This window comes from Salvia hispanica, chromosome 2, assembly GCF_029641045.1.
Source record: "Salvia hispanica isolate PSC_SH4W2 chromosome 2, Shi_PSC_v1, whole genome shotgun sequence".
Classification (NCBI taxonomy): Eukaryota; Viridiplantae; Streptophyta; class Magnoliopsida; order Lamiales; family Lamiaceae; genus Salvia; species Salvia hispanica.
Window position 1 is genome coordinate 9,373,642 of NC_142693.1, and position 17,490 is coordinate 9,391,131.

The window sequence follows — 17,490 nt, forward strand, 5'->3', positions numbered from 1 at the left end:
TCATATTAAAGTAACTTAAAATATATACTTTATGATCCACAAATAATACCACCGAATCTAACGAAAATGCTAAAAGTAAATTAAGAAACATAAAAGCTTACCTATGCCCTCTAGCATAGAGGAATTATTTTCTATCCATTTACCGTTAGTTTGGTTAGGTAAACACCAATACTCTAATGAAAAGATTGTTACCGTTCTAACCTAAAAGAAGTCATTTTATAAAACATTGATCCAATTTTGGCAGTTCAAATCTCAGCAATGGAGCAAAATCCTTCAAAATTTATCTATAAATAGTTGTTCTTACAACTAATATCATTCACACTCTGACTTTGGACAAAAAGAAGACAAATTAATTAGTTACGTTCAACGAAAATGCATGAAGAAATCATATACTCCGTACTACTCTCTCTGTCCCTTCATAGTAGAAGCATTTCTTTTCAATACGTAAATTTATAAAAAAAAATGTTTTAAGTGAGTTGACTCAAGAGATATTCCCCCGTCTCATAAGAATATGCACTATTTCATTTTTTAATCCGTCTCACAATAATATGCACTTTCTAATTTTAAAAAATCTTTTATCTTTAATGAGGTGGGACCCATTCTCCACTAACAATACTTTAATTACTTTTTCTCTCTATCTCTCTCTTACTTTACCAATTTTGCATTAAAGCTCATGCCGAATTCAAAGTGCATATTCTTTAGGGATGCAGGAAGTAATAAAGTAGGAAAGGAAAAAGGTGGAGAGATGAAGAAAGAAGAAATGAGTTGCTTTTTTTCAAAAAAGGGAGTAAAGTCAAAGATTCTTATCGTTACATTACAATTATATTTTGAATCTTAAAATAACTTGTCGGTAAAGATACATGTACTTGATGCCCCGCCCGAGAAAGAGACCCAAGTCCTAGTAGCCCCGCTAAATGGTGATTCAACATAGATTCTAAATCTTGAAACCAAGCCAATTTTGGGCCTTATTTAACTGGTGTATGCACAAACTTGACTTGGGACATTCTGAATATAAAGTTGGTGCTTCAAATCACTAAAATGAGTTATGATTTTCCAGCGTTTTAAATATGATCAAAAAAATCTGTTGCGTGATTTCTTTAACACAATCAAAATAGAGTATAATTTACACTTCCAAAGCAAACAAGTATAGGGATGAGTAGAATCAACCAAATTCAAGAATGTCAAATGGGCTCTAAAGCATGGTTTTTTGATTGAATCACCTCTAACAACAAGTATATGATCCCCCTTTTGGCTTTGGTTCATCAGAGCTGTCGCGGACGAGGGACACTCTGTTGTTGGCTGATAACTCTGCTTTGTATGAGTCTGAATGCAACACCTTCCTGCTGACATTGTTGTAAATTTCGCGTATCACTAAATCGAAAGCCTTCTTAACGTTTGTCGAGTCCAGTGCCGAGGTTTCCATGAAGAACAATCCTTCTGATTCGGCCAGGCTTTTGCCTTCCTCCACGCTCACGTCCCTGATGTTGTCCAAGTCTAGTTTGTTCCCCACCAGCATCTTCGCAACTGTTGTGTCGGAATGAGCTGGATGAAGAGAATCAGATCTCACATTAGGGATCTTGAAATATGCACTCTAGAGTAGATACAAATAAGCCAACAGAATAAATAAATAAATATTCCTCTGCTTTCAGACAGAGCAATTCTCACCTTCTAAGAAAACAAATTTCTACAATTTCTAGATTGAATCTGGAAATTTGGACTACAAGTTCAGATTTAAGGAATTCAAATCCATCATTTACATCTAGACAACTCTGGTAAAAGTGAAGACTAATTTGACTGATTCTGTGGAATTTGACATGAAAAATTTAACAAAAGAACAACTGACTTGGTTGGACAGAAAAATCTATCCACTCCATGTCACCTCTCCATAATTATAGGAGAGTGGTTGACATGAATCTTTGGAATTTCGGACAAAAGTCCAAAATTAATCTCGTACATTTGCTCAAAAAAACTTTTTGATCCTACACATTAAGTGTGTTAGTGTGTGTTAGTATGTGGTCCGAAACATAATGTTTTGGACATATCTAATGGTTATGTAAAAAAACATAACGGTCAATCACGTTTTAAAATCCAAAATTGGTCCCGTACATTAACACATAAAACCTATTTGGTCCTACACATTAAATGTGCTAGCTTTTGGTCCTAAATGCAGTTGATCATTGATTTTTTCACGAAAGTGTTAAATCTAGTACACAACATATTGTCTATGACCATAAGCTAATACACTTAATGTGTAGGACAAAAAATTGTTATTGACATATTGAAAAATGTACGAGACCAATTTTAGGCTTTAGACTATAGAATAAATGACCACACATATTGAATTCGATTGTCACAAGAGCACTAGCATACTATTTTTAAAATAGCAATATAAGTATATATACAGTCATACAGATATAAACAGCCTACAGAAGAGGATGGCAAAACACATTCTCTTGTTCTACTATCCAAGAATTACAGAATAAGGGGCCACCTACCAAACCAGACAATCTTGATTTCAAATTAGTTAAGAAACTAATGAAAGGAATCAAGATCATGACAAGAACATATAAGTTGAGCTCAAAGAAATTGACTTTCTCTTCTAACCAGAAAGGAGTTTTCTTTCTAAAAGAAAAGCAACTTTCTATGGTTGATCATATCCTCATGTTGGTATACTCCTCACATTTTAAGACATGGAAAATAAATCAGATCTGTTCATATTTTCTGTGCTCTGTTTCTTTGAAAGGAATGCTTGTTTTCTAATGTTAGCAATCAAACAGAAGAAAGAATCAATTTTGTCAATAGACCCCACACTAGTTGCTCCTACAATTGACACAGTTGTTTGCCCAGCCACCACTCCGAGTCGTTTGGGCTCTCATTCAAAGCAACAATATTACGGATTAAAACTCATCCTAAAAGACTAGTCTAACACTCTCACAAGCGGACATTGAGTCCGATCTCGGAATTTGTCAATTCACACAAATCGATTCTTCCATCATATGAACAAATGAACTGATGTCGTCCTCTATTGCGAATCCATCAGATTCCGATTCAAATTTTAAAAAAATGGAGGAATAAGGAAAAGGAGAAGTACTCTTGAGTTCATCGAGCCATCGGGAAATACTGTCGAAGGTGGATCTCCTTGTGATGTCGTAGACGACAAGGGCGCCGAAGGAGCCGCGGTAGTAGGCGGAGGTGACGGCGCGGAATCTCTCCTGGCCGGCGGTGTCCCAAATCTGGGCCTTGACTTCCTTGCCGTCGATTTCGAGGGTCTGCGTCTGGAACTCGACCCCAATCGTGGCCTTTGAATGCAAGTTGAACTCATTTCTGGCATAGCGGGACAGCAGATTGGATTTGCCCACCGCGGAATCGCCGATTATGACGATCTTGAAGAGGTAGTCCTCCCCCTCGTCGTCGGAAGAAGACGCCATAGCTGGTGCGGTGATGAGAAGGAAGAGAGAGTAAATGAATTGATGAGAAAGCTGGCAAATATGTTATGACAGGTTTTATGACAGTAATGCGTGTTTCATGGATGGTGGTGGGGTATAACGGTTTTATAGTTTTGACCCCAATTTTAAGAAATATAGTAAAAAGGTAGGTATAAAAGATCACCGGAAAGTAAATCCTACTTTTATATTTTTTTATTTTTTTCGTACGTGAAATATTATCCACATTTGACTCTGCGTGGATTTTATAAAATATGAAGAAAAGTGAGTTAAAAAATTAATGGAAAGTGGGGTTCATTTATCAAAAATGCGAAAATAAACAATATGGACAATGTTTCGTGGACGAATCGAAATAGCAAAAGTGGACAACATTTCATGGACGGAGGGAGTATATTAGTTTTATAATAATACGTAAATGTGATAAAGTTAGTGGAATATGGAGTCTATTACCTAAAATAGTACTCGTTCTGTGCCTTTTTAAGAGTCGTAATTGAGTTTGACATGCATTTTAAGAAATGAAAAGAAAAGATGATGAAAAAAGCTAGTAAATTGTGAGTCATATTTTTATATAATGGTTTTATACAATAAAATGTGAATGAAATGAGGTTAGTGGAATATGGAGTCTATTATCACTTATAGAAGATTTTAATTGGGACTTCTAAAGTGGGATAAATTAAAATGGATAAACGTGACTCCTAAAATGGATGGACTAAAATAGATAATCGAGATTGTTGTAGTGGAATGAAGGAAGTAAAAAAGTAAGGGTATTAATTAATTAGGGATAGAAAAAAAAATTAATGCCAAAGGACGAGAGATTAAAATTAAATTGAAAGTTAAGTGGCCGATGAGTTGGACGTAGATTGTAGAGTGTATATTTTTATTTTCCACTTAGTAATCGTGATATTGACTATATTAACGCAAAATCAGCTTTATTTAAAGCAAGAGACAGAACTTTGGGATTTATGTAATGGACATTAATGGTAATAAGTCTACAAATTGAGGTCAATCACGTGTACAATATTTATAATGGGCATTTGTGATTATGTATGGTGTTTAAATATATTCAATGATTATATACTATATTGGAAAATAGTAATCAAATATATTTCTAATTATAATGGTTTCCGACTACTATTAATCCTTTTTTGAAGCAATGGTACTAATTAGGATTTAGGGTGCGAATGGGATTTTATTGGTAATATTAATTTGGATTTAATACTGCTAGAGGTGTTAATTTATAAGATTATATCTCATAATTAAATTTGTATGTTTGGTTTATGAGATTGGATCTCAATGACTTTATTTAGAAGGAAGTCATATGATAATTAGTTATAGTCAACCTTCTCCTATAAAATAATCTCACTAACTTAATCCTAGACTATATCTTGCTACTGCTACTTTATTTAGGCAACTGGACACCACCTTAATGGACATAAATCGACTACCATCATCATTTCTGCAATATACATAGCAAAAAATGAAGGTAAAGAGTCATACATCATACACGCTCTTTATTTGTTTGATAATCTCTCATTTTTATTCTCTTATTTGCTCTCCATCCTAGGCGGTTCGACGACAGTCGGCAGAGAAGTTGTTACGAACTTGAATCCTTTGAGTTGATTCTAACTCCAAAAACGAATTATACATGTGAAAATTTGAGGGACAAAACTTTGGCAAATTAAAGAAATGGAAATATTTTATTACTTGCTTGATGAAATGCTACAAAGGACTTACAACTATGTAAAGAAGATACTAAATAACCGACTGACTAATCTACTGACTAAATAACCGACTGACTTAATCTTCGATTATATCTAGTTACTATTTTATCTAGTAAACCAAACACCACCTACCTATGAAACTAAATAACTGACTCTAAAATCATGTTAGTAAAGCATGTCTTTGGAAGAACATATTTGTATCATCCTTCCCCATTTGAGGAAGCACCTTGTCCTTAAGGTGTAACTCTTGGATGATGGCTACGGATATGATCGATGTGGAATATAGAGAAATGGGTTGGGGGCTTTTGAAGCCATTATGCGTTGAGTAATGGATTTATCAATATATTATGTGCTCCTAATTAATAATGGTACACAATCTTGTTCATCAAAACTCATTAGTGTAATATGCTCACGATCAGCTGTCATGCAATGAAATATCAAAATCCCAATCCCCCTCAAACAATTATATATAGGCTGGAAATTTGAAAAAGTGAATGGCTCTTAATTATATATAGGTGTCGTATACTCGTACGCATATGCGTATTGCTCAACGGTCGACATCTATCATCACGATGTTTTCATGCAAAATAATGAAGTTTGAAATAAAGTGATTATTATGAAACCACTGCCAAAAAGCGGCTCAAGTCATGTTCTAAAATAAATAATTCTCAATTATGTTTTCCAAATTATATTGACTAAATTTGTCATTTGGTCTTTATGCCAAAAGTACATGTCATGCATGTGGCTTAAATTAATTGCTTGGGTATATATTTAATTTTATTCATGTGAAATTCAATATTGTTGGCATCAATTTAGCTAAATTTACAGCAAGAAATTAATAATTTGTTCACATGGACATCAATTTTGTTTGGTCGTGTCCTGCTCTAGTAGTTGGAGTGCTTCAACCTTGTTATATTTCATAATGTCAAAAATGGCATATCTGGTCACGGTAAAACTTCATTTTAGATGTGATTATATTGTAGGTAAAAACTAATCTGAATTTATTTATAGATAAATGAATATAAATTTAAGAGTAAAGGTCAATTTTGGTCCTAAACATATCATCAAAATACGAATTTGGTCTAAAATATTTATCTTTTGAAAAATAAGTTCATAATAAATAAAAATGTCGACGAAGTAGTCATTTTTTTACGGTTCCATAAAAAAACTAACGGCAAATGCTAATTGCCCAATGGCATGACCGTTAGTTTTTTAACAGAACCGTCAAAAAGGACCACTTCGACAAGGATTTCATTTGTTATGGACCTGTTTTTAACAAAGTGAATGTTTTGTACCAAATTCGTATTTTGATTATATGTTTAGGACTAAAATTGACTTTTACTCTAAATTTACAAATTGTTTTACAGTGAATTTTGAACTCTGAGATATTTGATTTTGAGCATTGCCATTTTACCTAGGCCAATTCACATGCACAATTAATCCAAAATTTTATATGGAAATATCAGTACCAACTATTTGCTCCTTTCTCCCGAGACATAAATTTCAAATTAATGTGAGGGGATTTATCAAGAACAAAACAAAAAAGGAAGTTGTTTGTGGCCCTAATGGAGGTCTTCTGAGGGTCTTCTGTTCTTTTCTAGTTGCATCGTTGATGCGACCCCACGTGTAGGACCCACGACACGGTCCATGTCGAGGCGGCTACGAGAGGGGCTTTCCACTTTCATTCAAAAGACCATGTTGAAGAAGTCTATGAAGACAGAGGAGCTGGTGATGAGGATCGTGCTGAAGAACGAAGGCCAACCGGGGGTGCAAGGAATGTCGAGGCAGAAGGAACGCCTGGTCGGGCGTTTTGTGCCTTGAAATCAGCCGACCGGGCAAAGGGGCGAGGCAATCCAGAGAGAACGCCCGAACGGGCGTTTTTCACCTTGAAATCGCCCGGCCGGGCGAAGCATTCCAGAAAGAACGCCCCGCCGGCGTTTTGTGCCTTACAATTCACCCGACCGGACGAATCATCCGGACTCAGATTTTGTGGGCCATTTCCTTGAATTTTGAACCTAGACTATAAATAGCACTTTTCCCATTTTATGCCTTAGTTGTTGATGAAAAGATGCTTGAGAGTTTTATTTCCCCTTTGAGGGGTTTTTATCCAATTCCTAATTTTAGGTTGCTTGATGATCAATTGATTCAATCAAATATGATCAAGTATAAGTATACATCAAAGGGCTTGTGAATTTCTATGAGTAGTGGAGCCATTAGTTGAATCTACTATGTTGAAGATTGGTTAGAGTTGTTTTCTCCATCAATGGATTTAGCTAATATCAAATTCACTTTTCTTCATCCTTTATCTCCCATCAAATCATTTTGGGTTTAGTTTTTGAAGGCTAGATCCATCCTATCCTTTTATTGTTTTTGTGTTTTTGTGTTATATTGCTAGATCAAACTTCATCAAATGGTATAAATCTTGGGTTAATGGATCATAATCTATATGGATCCTTATTAATCGTCGAGCTTCGAGGTGGAGCTTATGGCTCTTCTTCAAGGCTTATCGTTGGCTATGGAGTACTCTACTTACATTTGGATAGAGCTGGACTCAGCGGATCTTGTTTCTTCACTGTCATCTGGAAAATTTGGTTATGCTGATCTAAGACATTATACGTAGAATCGGTCTTCAATTGGTTTACTGAGTCATTTTTGGTCGGAGTTGTGTAGAAATCTCATATTTTCCGAGATAGTTTATTTTCAAGCTAGTTAATTTTTCAATGCTTCTTGAATGAAATGCAATTTGTTGAGGGGTCAATAGCTACATTTAAATGAAGAAGTTTAATTGAATTCTGGTAAATTTCATAATCTTTAAAATTAGAATATTAAATTATATAGTTTAAAATTTTCTCAGCTCTCATATCCATGTATAAAATGTAGTCTTTTGATAATGTTAATAACGACTTGTTTCATAACATATTTATCCTTCTAGTTTGCTTTATATTCCTTTTTTTTTTTTTTTATCTTATTCTATTAAAACAATGTCGTTTTTAACATTAAAAAATATGTCGATTTGTTCAAGAATAGGATAAATGAGAAAAATTAAAAAATTTCCTTTTAATATTCCAATTTCAAAGGTTATGGGACTGATTAAAATTCGATCGAACTTTATGATTTCAATGATTATTTTCCTGTTAATTACAATGAAACTTTTACTTTTATTTGGCTAATAGAATCTGTGATATGGATCTGTCATTTGGGCCTTTTGTATTTAAACCTACCATGTATATGGATCCGTCATCTTCATCATATGCCCCATCTTCTTAATAGGGATATTCTTATGGAAATATAGACATATCTTCCTAAGCTACACAGATTAAGTTGGTGTATACTATCTTAGGTGTCTATTAATGATATGCTACATCTCTAATTTCAATTTTGCTGATAGATTAGAAAATAAGACCGGGCTTTAAGATATGCTACATCTTAGGTGTCTATTAATGATATGCTGCATCTCTATACTTTCAATCGATAATTAATTAAGATGGGCTTTACGAATTTTAAAATAAGGATATGCTATCTTATTTTTTTTTACTGTTAAATAATCCATCATTTTAAACTAATTCGCTTCGGACCTCAGCAGACCGAGATGAGCTTTGATGACCTAACATGAACTTATTTTATCCACCTGACAACCAAATAATATACTCATATATCTGGATGTTTTGAATGTCCGTCATTTAACTTTATAGTATATACTACTCCAAGACAAGACATACTCAATTTTATGTGCTAATATTGGACCTTAGCTTATGATTTACAAATGGAAGGAATGATTATAACTCTTTTAACACAGGCAAAGCCTATAACTTTTAAGATACCTTGATTTACTAGCTAATAGACGGTGAAGTGAGATTTGGATTCATAAAACATGGAGTAAATAACAGTATTAATTTAAGAATGTTATATTCCTTTATAAAATAATACTAAATGTTCTTTTTAGTAAAAAAATCCAAGCCCAGTCATAAATATTCGTTAAGCCTAAATATAGTCAGAATGGGCCCAAGCCCAAATATCAGTATAAATGAGTTGCTAGGGTTCATTTTAATCCGCGTTTTCCCCATTCACGAGCGGCGGAAATGGTGAAGTTTCTAAAGCCAAACAAGGCCGTCGTGATTCTCCAGGGCCGCTACGCCGGCCGCAAAGCGGTGATCGTCCGCTCATTCGACGACGGAACCCGCGACCGCCCCTACGGCCACTGCCTGGTGGCAGGCCTCTCCAAGTACCCCCGCAAGGTCATCCGCAAGGATTCCGCGAAGAAGCAGGCGAAGAAATCTCGCGTCAAATGCTTCATCAAGCTCGTCAATTACAACCACATCATGCCGACGCGTTACACGCTCGACGTGGATCTGAAGGACGTCGTCACCGCCGATTGCCTCCAGTCCAAGGATAAGAAAGTCACCGCCGCCAAGGAGACCAAATCGCGCTTCGAGGAGCGCTTCAAGACGGGGAAAAATCGCTGGTTCTTTACCAAACTCAGGTTCTGAGTGTTTAATCCTGTTTTGGTAGGGCTTAAGCGATTCTGCAACTTCTTAATCTGTGATTTTGCGAGGAGATAATTTTGTTCTGTTTTTGTCTCTCAAATTGAATATCAATCTGGTTTAATGTCAGATGCGTTGAACTTCTTATGTTTTTTATCTTTAGATGCAATGCTTACTTTGGTGATTTCTGCTGTCAATTTTGATTTTTAAACCTTCAATGTTGAATAAAATGTTGGTATGTTCGATTTGATTTTGGGCGACGGCATTTGGGGATTTAGATTCAGATTTCGTTGGTTTACTCATAATCACTCTATTTGCCTCCGATTTATAGAATTTTGAGTCCACTTTACTAAATGAAATAACAGTGTGCATATTCTTAATCATAGGAGTATTTATCAATGGAGTTTACTAGTAAAACAAAATGTGTGAATGTGTAAATTAATTATAGGTTAATAAGCTCATAAATCAACTAAAACTACAGTTTGTCATATGTGGTGCTTCATGTGCTATTTTATATTTCGACATTGATTTGTTTGATGCTCTGCATTTATCCTTTGCATATCCGGGACTTGCACTGAACTACAATGTGGTTTGCACATTTCTTTTGTTCCATTGTAGTCTCTCCGTCCCACTTCTTTTGTTCCATCGTAGTCTCTTCGTCCCACAAGAATATGCACTATTTCCTTTTTAGACCGTTTTACAAAATATGCACTTTCTAATTTTGGACGGATGGAGTATTTTTTAAGAGTGAACTAGATATAATTAAAAATGTAGGACTCCGTAATAAAAAAAATTAAGTTAATGAATATACTATTGATTAGTCTTTATTAAATTCATTTATTTTAATTATTAATCAAATTCAAACCAATTTATTATATCGTACTTCTTCTGTTCCAAGATAAATGAAGTACTTTTTTTGGACATGAGATTTGGAATGGTTTTTAAATAAGTTAAAGTGGTGTGAGTAAAGTATGAGAGAGGAAAAAGTAGACGAGATAAAATGGAATAAAGTAAGAGACATGCTTTTTGCTAATAATGAAAATGACCCAATTACAATGGGACATCACAAAACAGAATATGACTCGCTTGTCTTGGGACGGAGGGAGCAGTATCTATTTATTTATTTGTCATACATGAAGATGGTAACTTATTTAATCTTGATTTATCATTCTAATTTTATCATTTTTCATTAATAACAGTTTAAGCTATCAATTGAATAATGTTTTATAAGCAAGGCGTTGTTTGAACTTAGTTTAGTTTAGTTTAGAATTATTTGTACCTAGCTCCGTTTGGTACACGAAACTAAAATTGGAGTTAATTTGGAAGGAATAACTTTGGATATATTATACACAAAATATACACACTTTACCTACGGCATGCTATATACATGTTACACACGCACTGCGCACAATATACAGACACTGCGCATAATATACAGACACTGCATACACTATACATAAAATATGCACACTACACATTTTATACAAAGTACACGCTTTGCATAAACTATACACAAAGTACATACACTGCACATACAATATTCATATGAAATTTCAAATTTGGTTTTGTTTAGTTTAAACTTTTTGGCAAGTCGTAGATTTTCGATTAAGTTTGGTTCGGATAGAAAGAATAAATAAAAAAAAATTGAAAAAAAAATAGAATGACTATAACTTTCTCCACGGAACTCCGATTGAAGTGTTAAAGGTACCATCACGAAACTCTTTTGATGAGGAAGATAATGGTATGTTGCACGTCCTAATCAGATTTCGGAATCGCTGGAAAAATGGGTTTGATCACTGCTGCGCGCGAATAGGCCCAATGGCCGCTCCCAACGGGCCGATGGAGAGAGTCTGAACGCTCTGGATTAGTTCTCAGCGACCGCTGGCGTGCGCCAGCGGCCCGCTGATTGCCTTCTGCTCCAGCTTTCGAATTTTGACCTTTTTGTGCCTTTTTTAGTTCTATTTTATACATTTCTCACAAAACATGTCAAATACCAGAATGGATAAAAAAAGCAAATAATGGACATGTAATGCAACTTTGACACTTAAAACGAACCAAATAATAGCCTTAAAACAGTGCAAAATCCGAATATATCACTTGCCTCCATCTGAAATACTCTTCCGACGTTTTGGAGTCGTTTTCGAAGACGATCAGCAGCTGCAGCAGCCGCTGGATGCCCACGTCGTCGGATCTACCGAAGCAGACTCGAAGCGCTGCCGCCCCCTCTATCCGTCACCTGTCGTGCTCACACTGGACTGGAGCTGTCGCCGAATGACGGCCAAGACCAACCGTTGCTCCGAGCTCCTCTCGCGTCCCCGATCTCCGGAGATTCCAAGCTAGGGTTTTCGAATATCCTAGCTTCAATTATTTTTTTCTCATTTTCGATTCAATTTGATTTCTCATTTCTCAATTGTAACAATCACTTATATTCATGTCAAAATATGCACATTTAAACTTCAAGCTTTTAGCAATTTAAATTGTCGTAGCATATTAAGAACATAAATCTATAGATCTACGAATACTTGCTAAGATTTAGAATATTTTTGTGAAATACTTAAATTATATCCAAAATTCATAATATTCTTTCATCCATCCAAGTATTCAATCATGGATCAACTTATTTGTTTATTTATACATGTATTCACTTAAACACATACATATATGTATCAGTTTAAACATATAATCTAGTACTGTATTGCTTAGAACATATGGATCTAATGATAAAATTGTTAGACTAAATCGAAACAAGAAGATTAGAGACTTAGAATGATAAAATAGGTTGAGACATGGTATTATAAAAGTAAATATTGGAAAGATAATGATATGAGTTCAATGGGTAACGAATTTGCGTAAAGTGAGGAAGAATTGCAAGGTCCCTAACCTAAATCATGTATCTTTATTGATGTATGAATATTTTATTATTATTTGAGTTTTAATATAATTATTACTTCGTCCGTCTTTCAAAATTCGTCACCACTTGACACGGCACGGGTTTTAAGAAATGTAATAGAAAGTAAGTTGAAAAAGTTGGTGGCACGTGGGTTCTACTTTTATATATTAGTTTTAAAATAAAATGTGAGTGAGAATGAGTTAGTGGAATGTAGGGTCCATTACCAAAAATGGTAATCGTGAAAGGTGACAAATTTTTAGGGATGGACGAAAAAGAAACTAGATGATAAATTTTCAGGTAAGGTGGGAGTATATTTTAAAAAATTATGAGAAACTATGACGAAAAATGTATGTGCACGTGTAGTTATTAGAATAGTGATACGAGTCCAATGGGTAACGAATTTTGCGGATAAGATTTTTAAAATTAGGAAAAATTGTAACATCTTTGACCAAATCATGTAGCTTTATTGATATATGAATATTTTATTATTATTTAAGCTTTTATATAATTATTATTCCTCCGTCCCAGATTAAGAGTCACTTTTTGCCATAAAAGTCCGTCCCAGTTTAAGAGTCACTTTTAGAAATTTTCATATTTAGTCATACATTAATTTTACCCAATTCTTCATCAAAATTACATAAAAATGTCATTATCTACATTAAAATAAATCAAAACAAAAATCAAAAATCAAAAATCAAAAGGGACTCACCTTCAACCAACTCCACCATCCCACTTCATTTATTACACAATCTACTATTTCACTTTATTTATTACACACTCCACCATCTCACTTCATTCATTACACACTTTAACTCTTTTTTAAAATTCGAGCTATAACAATAAGTGACTCCAAATGTGGGATGAAGGGAGTATATTTTAAAAACTTGTGAGAAACTATGAGGAAAAATGTGTGTGCTCGTGTAGTTTATAGAATAGTGCATGAGTTGCATCTGTAGTGTGATGTGATACATGTGTACGTGTACTGTGATACATAAATGGGAACAAATGTGTAAAATTAGACATATTGAAAGGTATACTAGAGAAAGAGATTAGTGTCTTAGCCGACTTAGAATGGTTAGAAATAGGTCTAGGTAGTGAAATTTGGAGAAGTCTCATTTGAGTATGACAATAATTTTTAAAATTATATAAAAGAAAATTAATGAAAAATATAAATAGAATGAGTAAGTGGATTTTAAAATTTACCTATTATTTATAGTAAATTTGAAGGAGGCTAAGTAGAATGAGTCAGTGGATTAAAAAATTTACCTATTATTTATAGTAAATTTGAAGGAGGCTACTAATCGCGTACAATTATAATGATAAACTGAAACTTTAAATAGGCAGCAAAGGAAATATAAAATTTGACCTACAATTTTTTACTTCTTTAAATTTGTAGTAAAAGTGAATTATAAATCATGTCAAAATGTAATTACAAATCATGGATAGAGGCATGACGCAAACGTAAGAGGTACGACTATGTTGTTGTCGCTTCCAAGTGTGTGAATTTGAAGAAATATCTAACAATGGCGTCATCGCTGACGATAGCATCTTCCCTTTCCCTTTTCCATTATAAAATTAGTTTAACTTCACTTCACCTCACTTCCCTTCACTTGACATCCATCTATTGGCCACTGAAACACAGAGTTGAATTACTAGTAAATCCCAAATTGGAGCTAAATGGGAGTGAATGTGCCTCGGATGAAGCTGGGTTCACAGGGGCTTGAGGTCTCCAAACAAGGCCTCGGCTGCATGCGCATGTCAGCCAACTACGGCCAGCCCAAGCCCAAGCCCGACCACGAGATGATCCAGCTCATCCACCACGCCATCAACTCCGGCGTCACTTTTCTCGACACCTCCGACGTCTACGGTCCCCACACCAACGAAATTCTTATTGGCAAGGTATGCTAATCTCTTAATTCACCCATTAATTCATCTTTCTTGTTCACTTTCTCTTCACAATTGTGCCGTTTATTTCAATTGTCTCCCTAATTAACAAGCTTGTATACCCTCGCCCTTTCATGAATAAAATGTGAGTAAAATAAGACAGTAAAATGGTAAAAAACAGTTTCGTCCTTAATAAGAGTCATATTTGATTTTGGTTGAAAATGTAAGGAAAAATTGGTTGAATAGTTAGTGGAATATGAATCTTAGTAGTTTTATAATAAAATGTGAATGGAATAAGTAAGATGAATGTGAGCCTACTTATTATTTATGGTAAATGTGAAATATGACTGTTAATGGGATACTGACGGAAATGGCAAAATAAGACTCTTAATGGGGGGACGGAGGGGGTAAAAGTGAAATGGTTTATTTATTGGCGGACGGCCGAAAAAGGAAGAATGAGACATTTAGTTGGTGGACGGAGGGAGTAGTATGCTTTATTATAATGATGGATAAAAACTGAAGGGGCATAAATTGCACAATTTGATAAGCTGACTAATCTTTGGAGTAAGTTTGGTTGAATACATTGTGTCTGTTTACATGAATTATCAAGTGGAGCTTTGAGTGTTGGAATTGGTGCAGGCTTTGAAAGGGGTAACGAGGGAGAAAGTGCAAATTGCTTCTAAGTTTGGGATAACGCGCAAGGATGGGATAAGGGAAGTACGCGGCGACCCTGAATACGTGAGGTCTGCGTGCGAGGCAAGCTTGAAGCGTCTTGATGTTGACTACATTGATCTCTATTATGTTCATAGGATTGACACTCGTGTGCCCATTGAAGTTACGGTGAGTATGAATCACTCTTTTGGATATCAAGACTAGTGATAACTGATACTTAGCATTTATGCTCATTTCACTTTATGTCATACTAGATTAATTTTATACCTTAATTTCCTCTGTCAAATTATTTTGTAAAGGAATTGATTCCTAAAATTAAATATTGTCATATGGTTTCCAAGATGGGAGAACTTAAGAAACTAGTTGAAGAAGGGAAGATAAAATATGTTGGCCTCTCAGAGGCTTCCGTTTCGACAATTAGAAGGGCTCATGCTGTTCACCCAATTACTGCGATCCAAAATGAATGGTCACTGTGGTCAAGAGATTTGGAACAAGAACTAGTTCCCACTTGCAGGTATGAGGCACAACTAGTTTGCCAATGCTAGTTATTTAGGATGTTTGGAAATTACTAAATCAGCTGCCTTGCAATCTCAGAGAACTTGGCATTGGAATTGTTACATACAGTCCACTTGGGAGTGGCTTCTTTTCAGTGGGTCCGGCGCTGCTACAGAACTTACCAGCGAATGACTTACGTAAGGTTGGTGCATAAGGCATTGATTTAATTATCTATGCATATGGATTTATTTGAAGCAGGAACTCATGATAGAGATAGATTTAATCCTCTGAGAATATGTCCGTTACTGTGAAGACCCTGAATATATGTTATGTGTCCAACTTGCTAGCAATTTCCAAGGTTCAAGGCCGAGAATCTTGAAACCATCAAGGTCGTATACGAAAAGATGAGTGAAATAGCTACGAGAAAAGGCTGCACCCCTTCTCAACTGGCATTGGCTTGGGTTCATCACCAAGGAGATGATGTGTGCCCTATACCTGGCACCACCAAGATTGACAACTTTAATGTGAATATCGGAACTCTTGCAGTGAAACTAACTCCCGAGGAGATGACCGAGCTCTCTGCTTTGGCTGACATTGTTAATGGGGAGAGGCACACGTTCATGGCGAATACATCGATAAATTCTGACACACCACCGTTGTCGTCTTGGAAAGTGGATGCCTGAGATGGATGAGACCACGTGCTTTAATTTTTCACTATGGGTGCTATATTTTCTATTTGCTGCAACCATAGTTACTCTGAGAATCATGCTTATGCTTATGAAAATAATTTATCTCTATGCTACTGCTCTTCTTTGCATTGTAGAGTGGGACTTTGCACTTTTATACTCCCAAAGTTTTGCAGTAATAGTGTTATTTTGCTATTTCGGTATGTTCCATAATAATAGAGTCATTACATTTTCTATTAAAAGCCATTCTTTATACTATATTCTCTCTTCAAGAGTATATACTTTCCTTGTCTGCCATTAGAAATCTCATTTAAGTTCAATGAGTTTCGAGAAATATATAAAGGAAAGTTGGTAGAAAATGGGAGTGAAATGAGATAGTGAAATGTGAGATCTAATTAATAATTACCATTTATTGTAAAAGTGAATCGGAACTCCTCAGTGGCGTACGCAAGATTTTCATAATGGGGGATCCAAAATTACCGTCAATAGTTCCGTTTTTCCGTTTTGGTCCGTCTACGAATAAGAGTCCCGGTTCATAATTACCATAAATGGTAAAGAGACTCCACATTCCACTAACTCATTATACTCACATATCATTTAAAACTAATATATACAAGTGGGACCCTTATTCCACTAACTTTCTTTCACCCACTTTTCTTAACATTTCTTAAAACCAACGCCATTTAGAAATGAGATTCTTAATTGTGGATGGCTCCGTCCGCGAATAGGAGTCTCATTCATCTCCGGCACGAATTTTAATAAATGTTGAAAAAAGTGGGTGAAAGAAAGTTAGTGGAATATGAGTCCCACTTATTTATATTGGTTTTAAATGATACTCCATGTGAGTAGAATTATTTGGTGGAATGTGGGATTTTTTTACTATAAATAGTAATTATGAACCGGGACTCCTATTCGCGGACGGACCAAAATAGAAAAACGGGATTCCTATTCGCTGACGGAGGGAGTATATTTAAATTAAATTAAGAAATATAACTTTTAAATTAAATTTACTACTACTAATTTTATACTTACATTATTAATAGTGTAGTGTAATGATATAAGTTGTAAATAAAATTATACTCATATTATTAGTGGCTGTTCGGTTCATGAAACAAAATTGTCTTGATATGCAGTGTAAGATACACTAAAATAGACTTTGACTAGGATTAAATTAGTCTTATGCATGGGTGTAGAGTAGAGTGAAGAGGAGAATAATGA

At 35.0% G+C, this 17,490-nt stretch overlaps 3 protein-coding genes across 3 annotated transcripts; 2 read left to right on the plus strand and 1 right to left on the minus strand.

The window, feature by feature from the left end:
* Nucleotides 1–1,068: 1,068 nt before the first annotated feature.
* Nucleotides 1,069–3,497, minus strand: ARA4 (P-loop containing nucleoside triphosphate hydrolases superfamily protein). The gene is made up of 2 exons (XM_048099490.2): nt 3,092–3,497; nt 1,069–1,542 (listed from the first exon to the last, which is right to left on the minus strand). The coding sequence occupies exons 1-2, from the start codon at nt 3,426–3,428 to the stop codon at nt 1,223–1,225; spliced, it is 657 nt and encodes a 218-aa protein (XP_047955447.1). The 5' UTR covers nt 3,429–3,497; the 3' UTR covers nt 1,069–1,222.
* Nucleotides 3,498–9,213: 5,716 nt separating this feature from the next.
* Nucleotides 9,214–9,893, plus strand: LOC125203771 (large ribosomal subunit protein eL27x-like). Its single transcript, XM_048102215.2, has one exon. It carries the CDS (start codon nt 9,244–9,246, stop codon nt 9,649–9,651), a length of 408 nt encoding a protein of 135 aa, XP_047958172.1. The 5' UTR covers nt 9,214–9,243; the 3' UTR covers nt 9,652–9,893.
* A 4,235-nt stretch (nt 9,894–14,128) lies between these two features.
* Nucleotides 14,129–16,467, plus strand: LOC125208985 (auxin-induced protein PCNT115-like). The gene is made up of 5 exons (XM_048108545.2): nt 14,129–14,434; nt 15,059–15,259; nt 15,433–15,605; nt 15,686–15,788; nt 15,934–16,467. Exons 1-5 carry the CDS (start codon nt 14,213–14,215, stop codon nt 16,267–16,269), a joined length of 1,035 nt encoding a protein of 344 aa, XP_047964502.1. The 5' UTR covers nt 14,129–14,212; the 3' UTR covers nt 16,270–16,467.
* Nucleotides 16,468–17,490: the final 1,023 nt, after the last annotated feature.

What these genes read in the sequence shown, in the direction of transcription:
- ARA4 (XM_048099490.2), bottom strand. Translation starts at nt 3,428, where the DNA reads ATGGCGTCTTCTTCCGACGACGAGGGGGAGGACTACCTCTTCAAGATC. An exon ending in ATGGCTCGATGAACTCAAGA is followed by an intron (nt 1,543 to 3,091) that starts GTACTTCTCCTT and finishes CTCTTCATCCAG; the next exon opens with CTCATTCCGACACAACAGTT.
- LOC125203771 (XM_048102215.2), top strand. Translation starts at nt 9,244, where the DNA reads ATGGTGAAGTTTCTAAAGCCAAACAAGGCCGTCGTGATTCTCCAGGGC.
- LOC125208985 (XM_048108545.2), top strand. Translation starts at nt 14,213, where the DNA reads ATGGGAGTGAATGTGCCTCGGATGAAGCTGGGTTCACAGGGGCTTGAG. An exon ending in ACGAAATTCTTATTGGCAAG is followed by an intron (nt 14,435 to 15,058) that starts GTATGCTAATCT and finishes GAATTGGTGCAG; the next exon opens with GCTTTGAAAGGGGTAACGAG. An exon ending in GTGTGCCCATTGAAGTTACG is followed by an intron (nt 15,260 to 15,432) that starts GTGAGTATGAAT and finishes ATGGTTTCCAAG; the next exon opens with ATGGGAGAACTTAAGAAACT.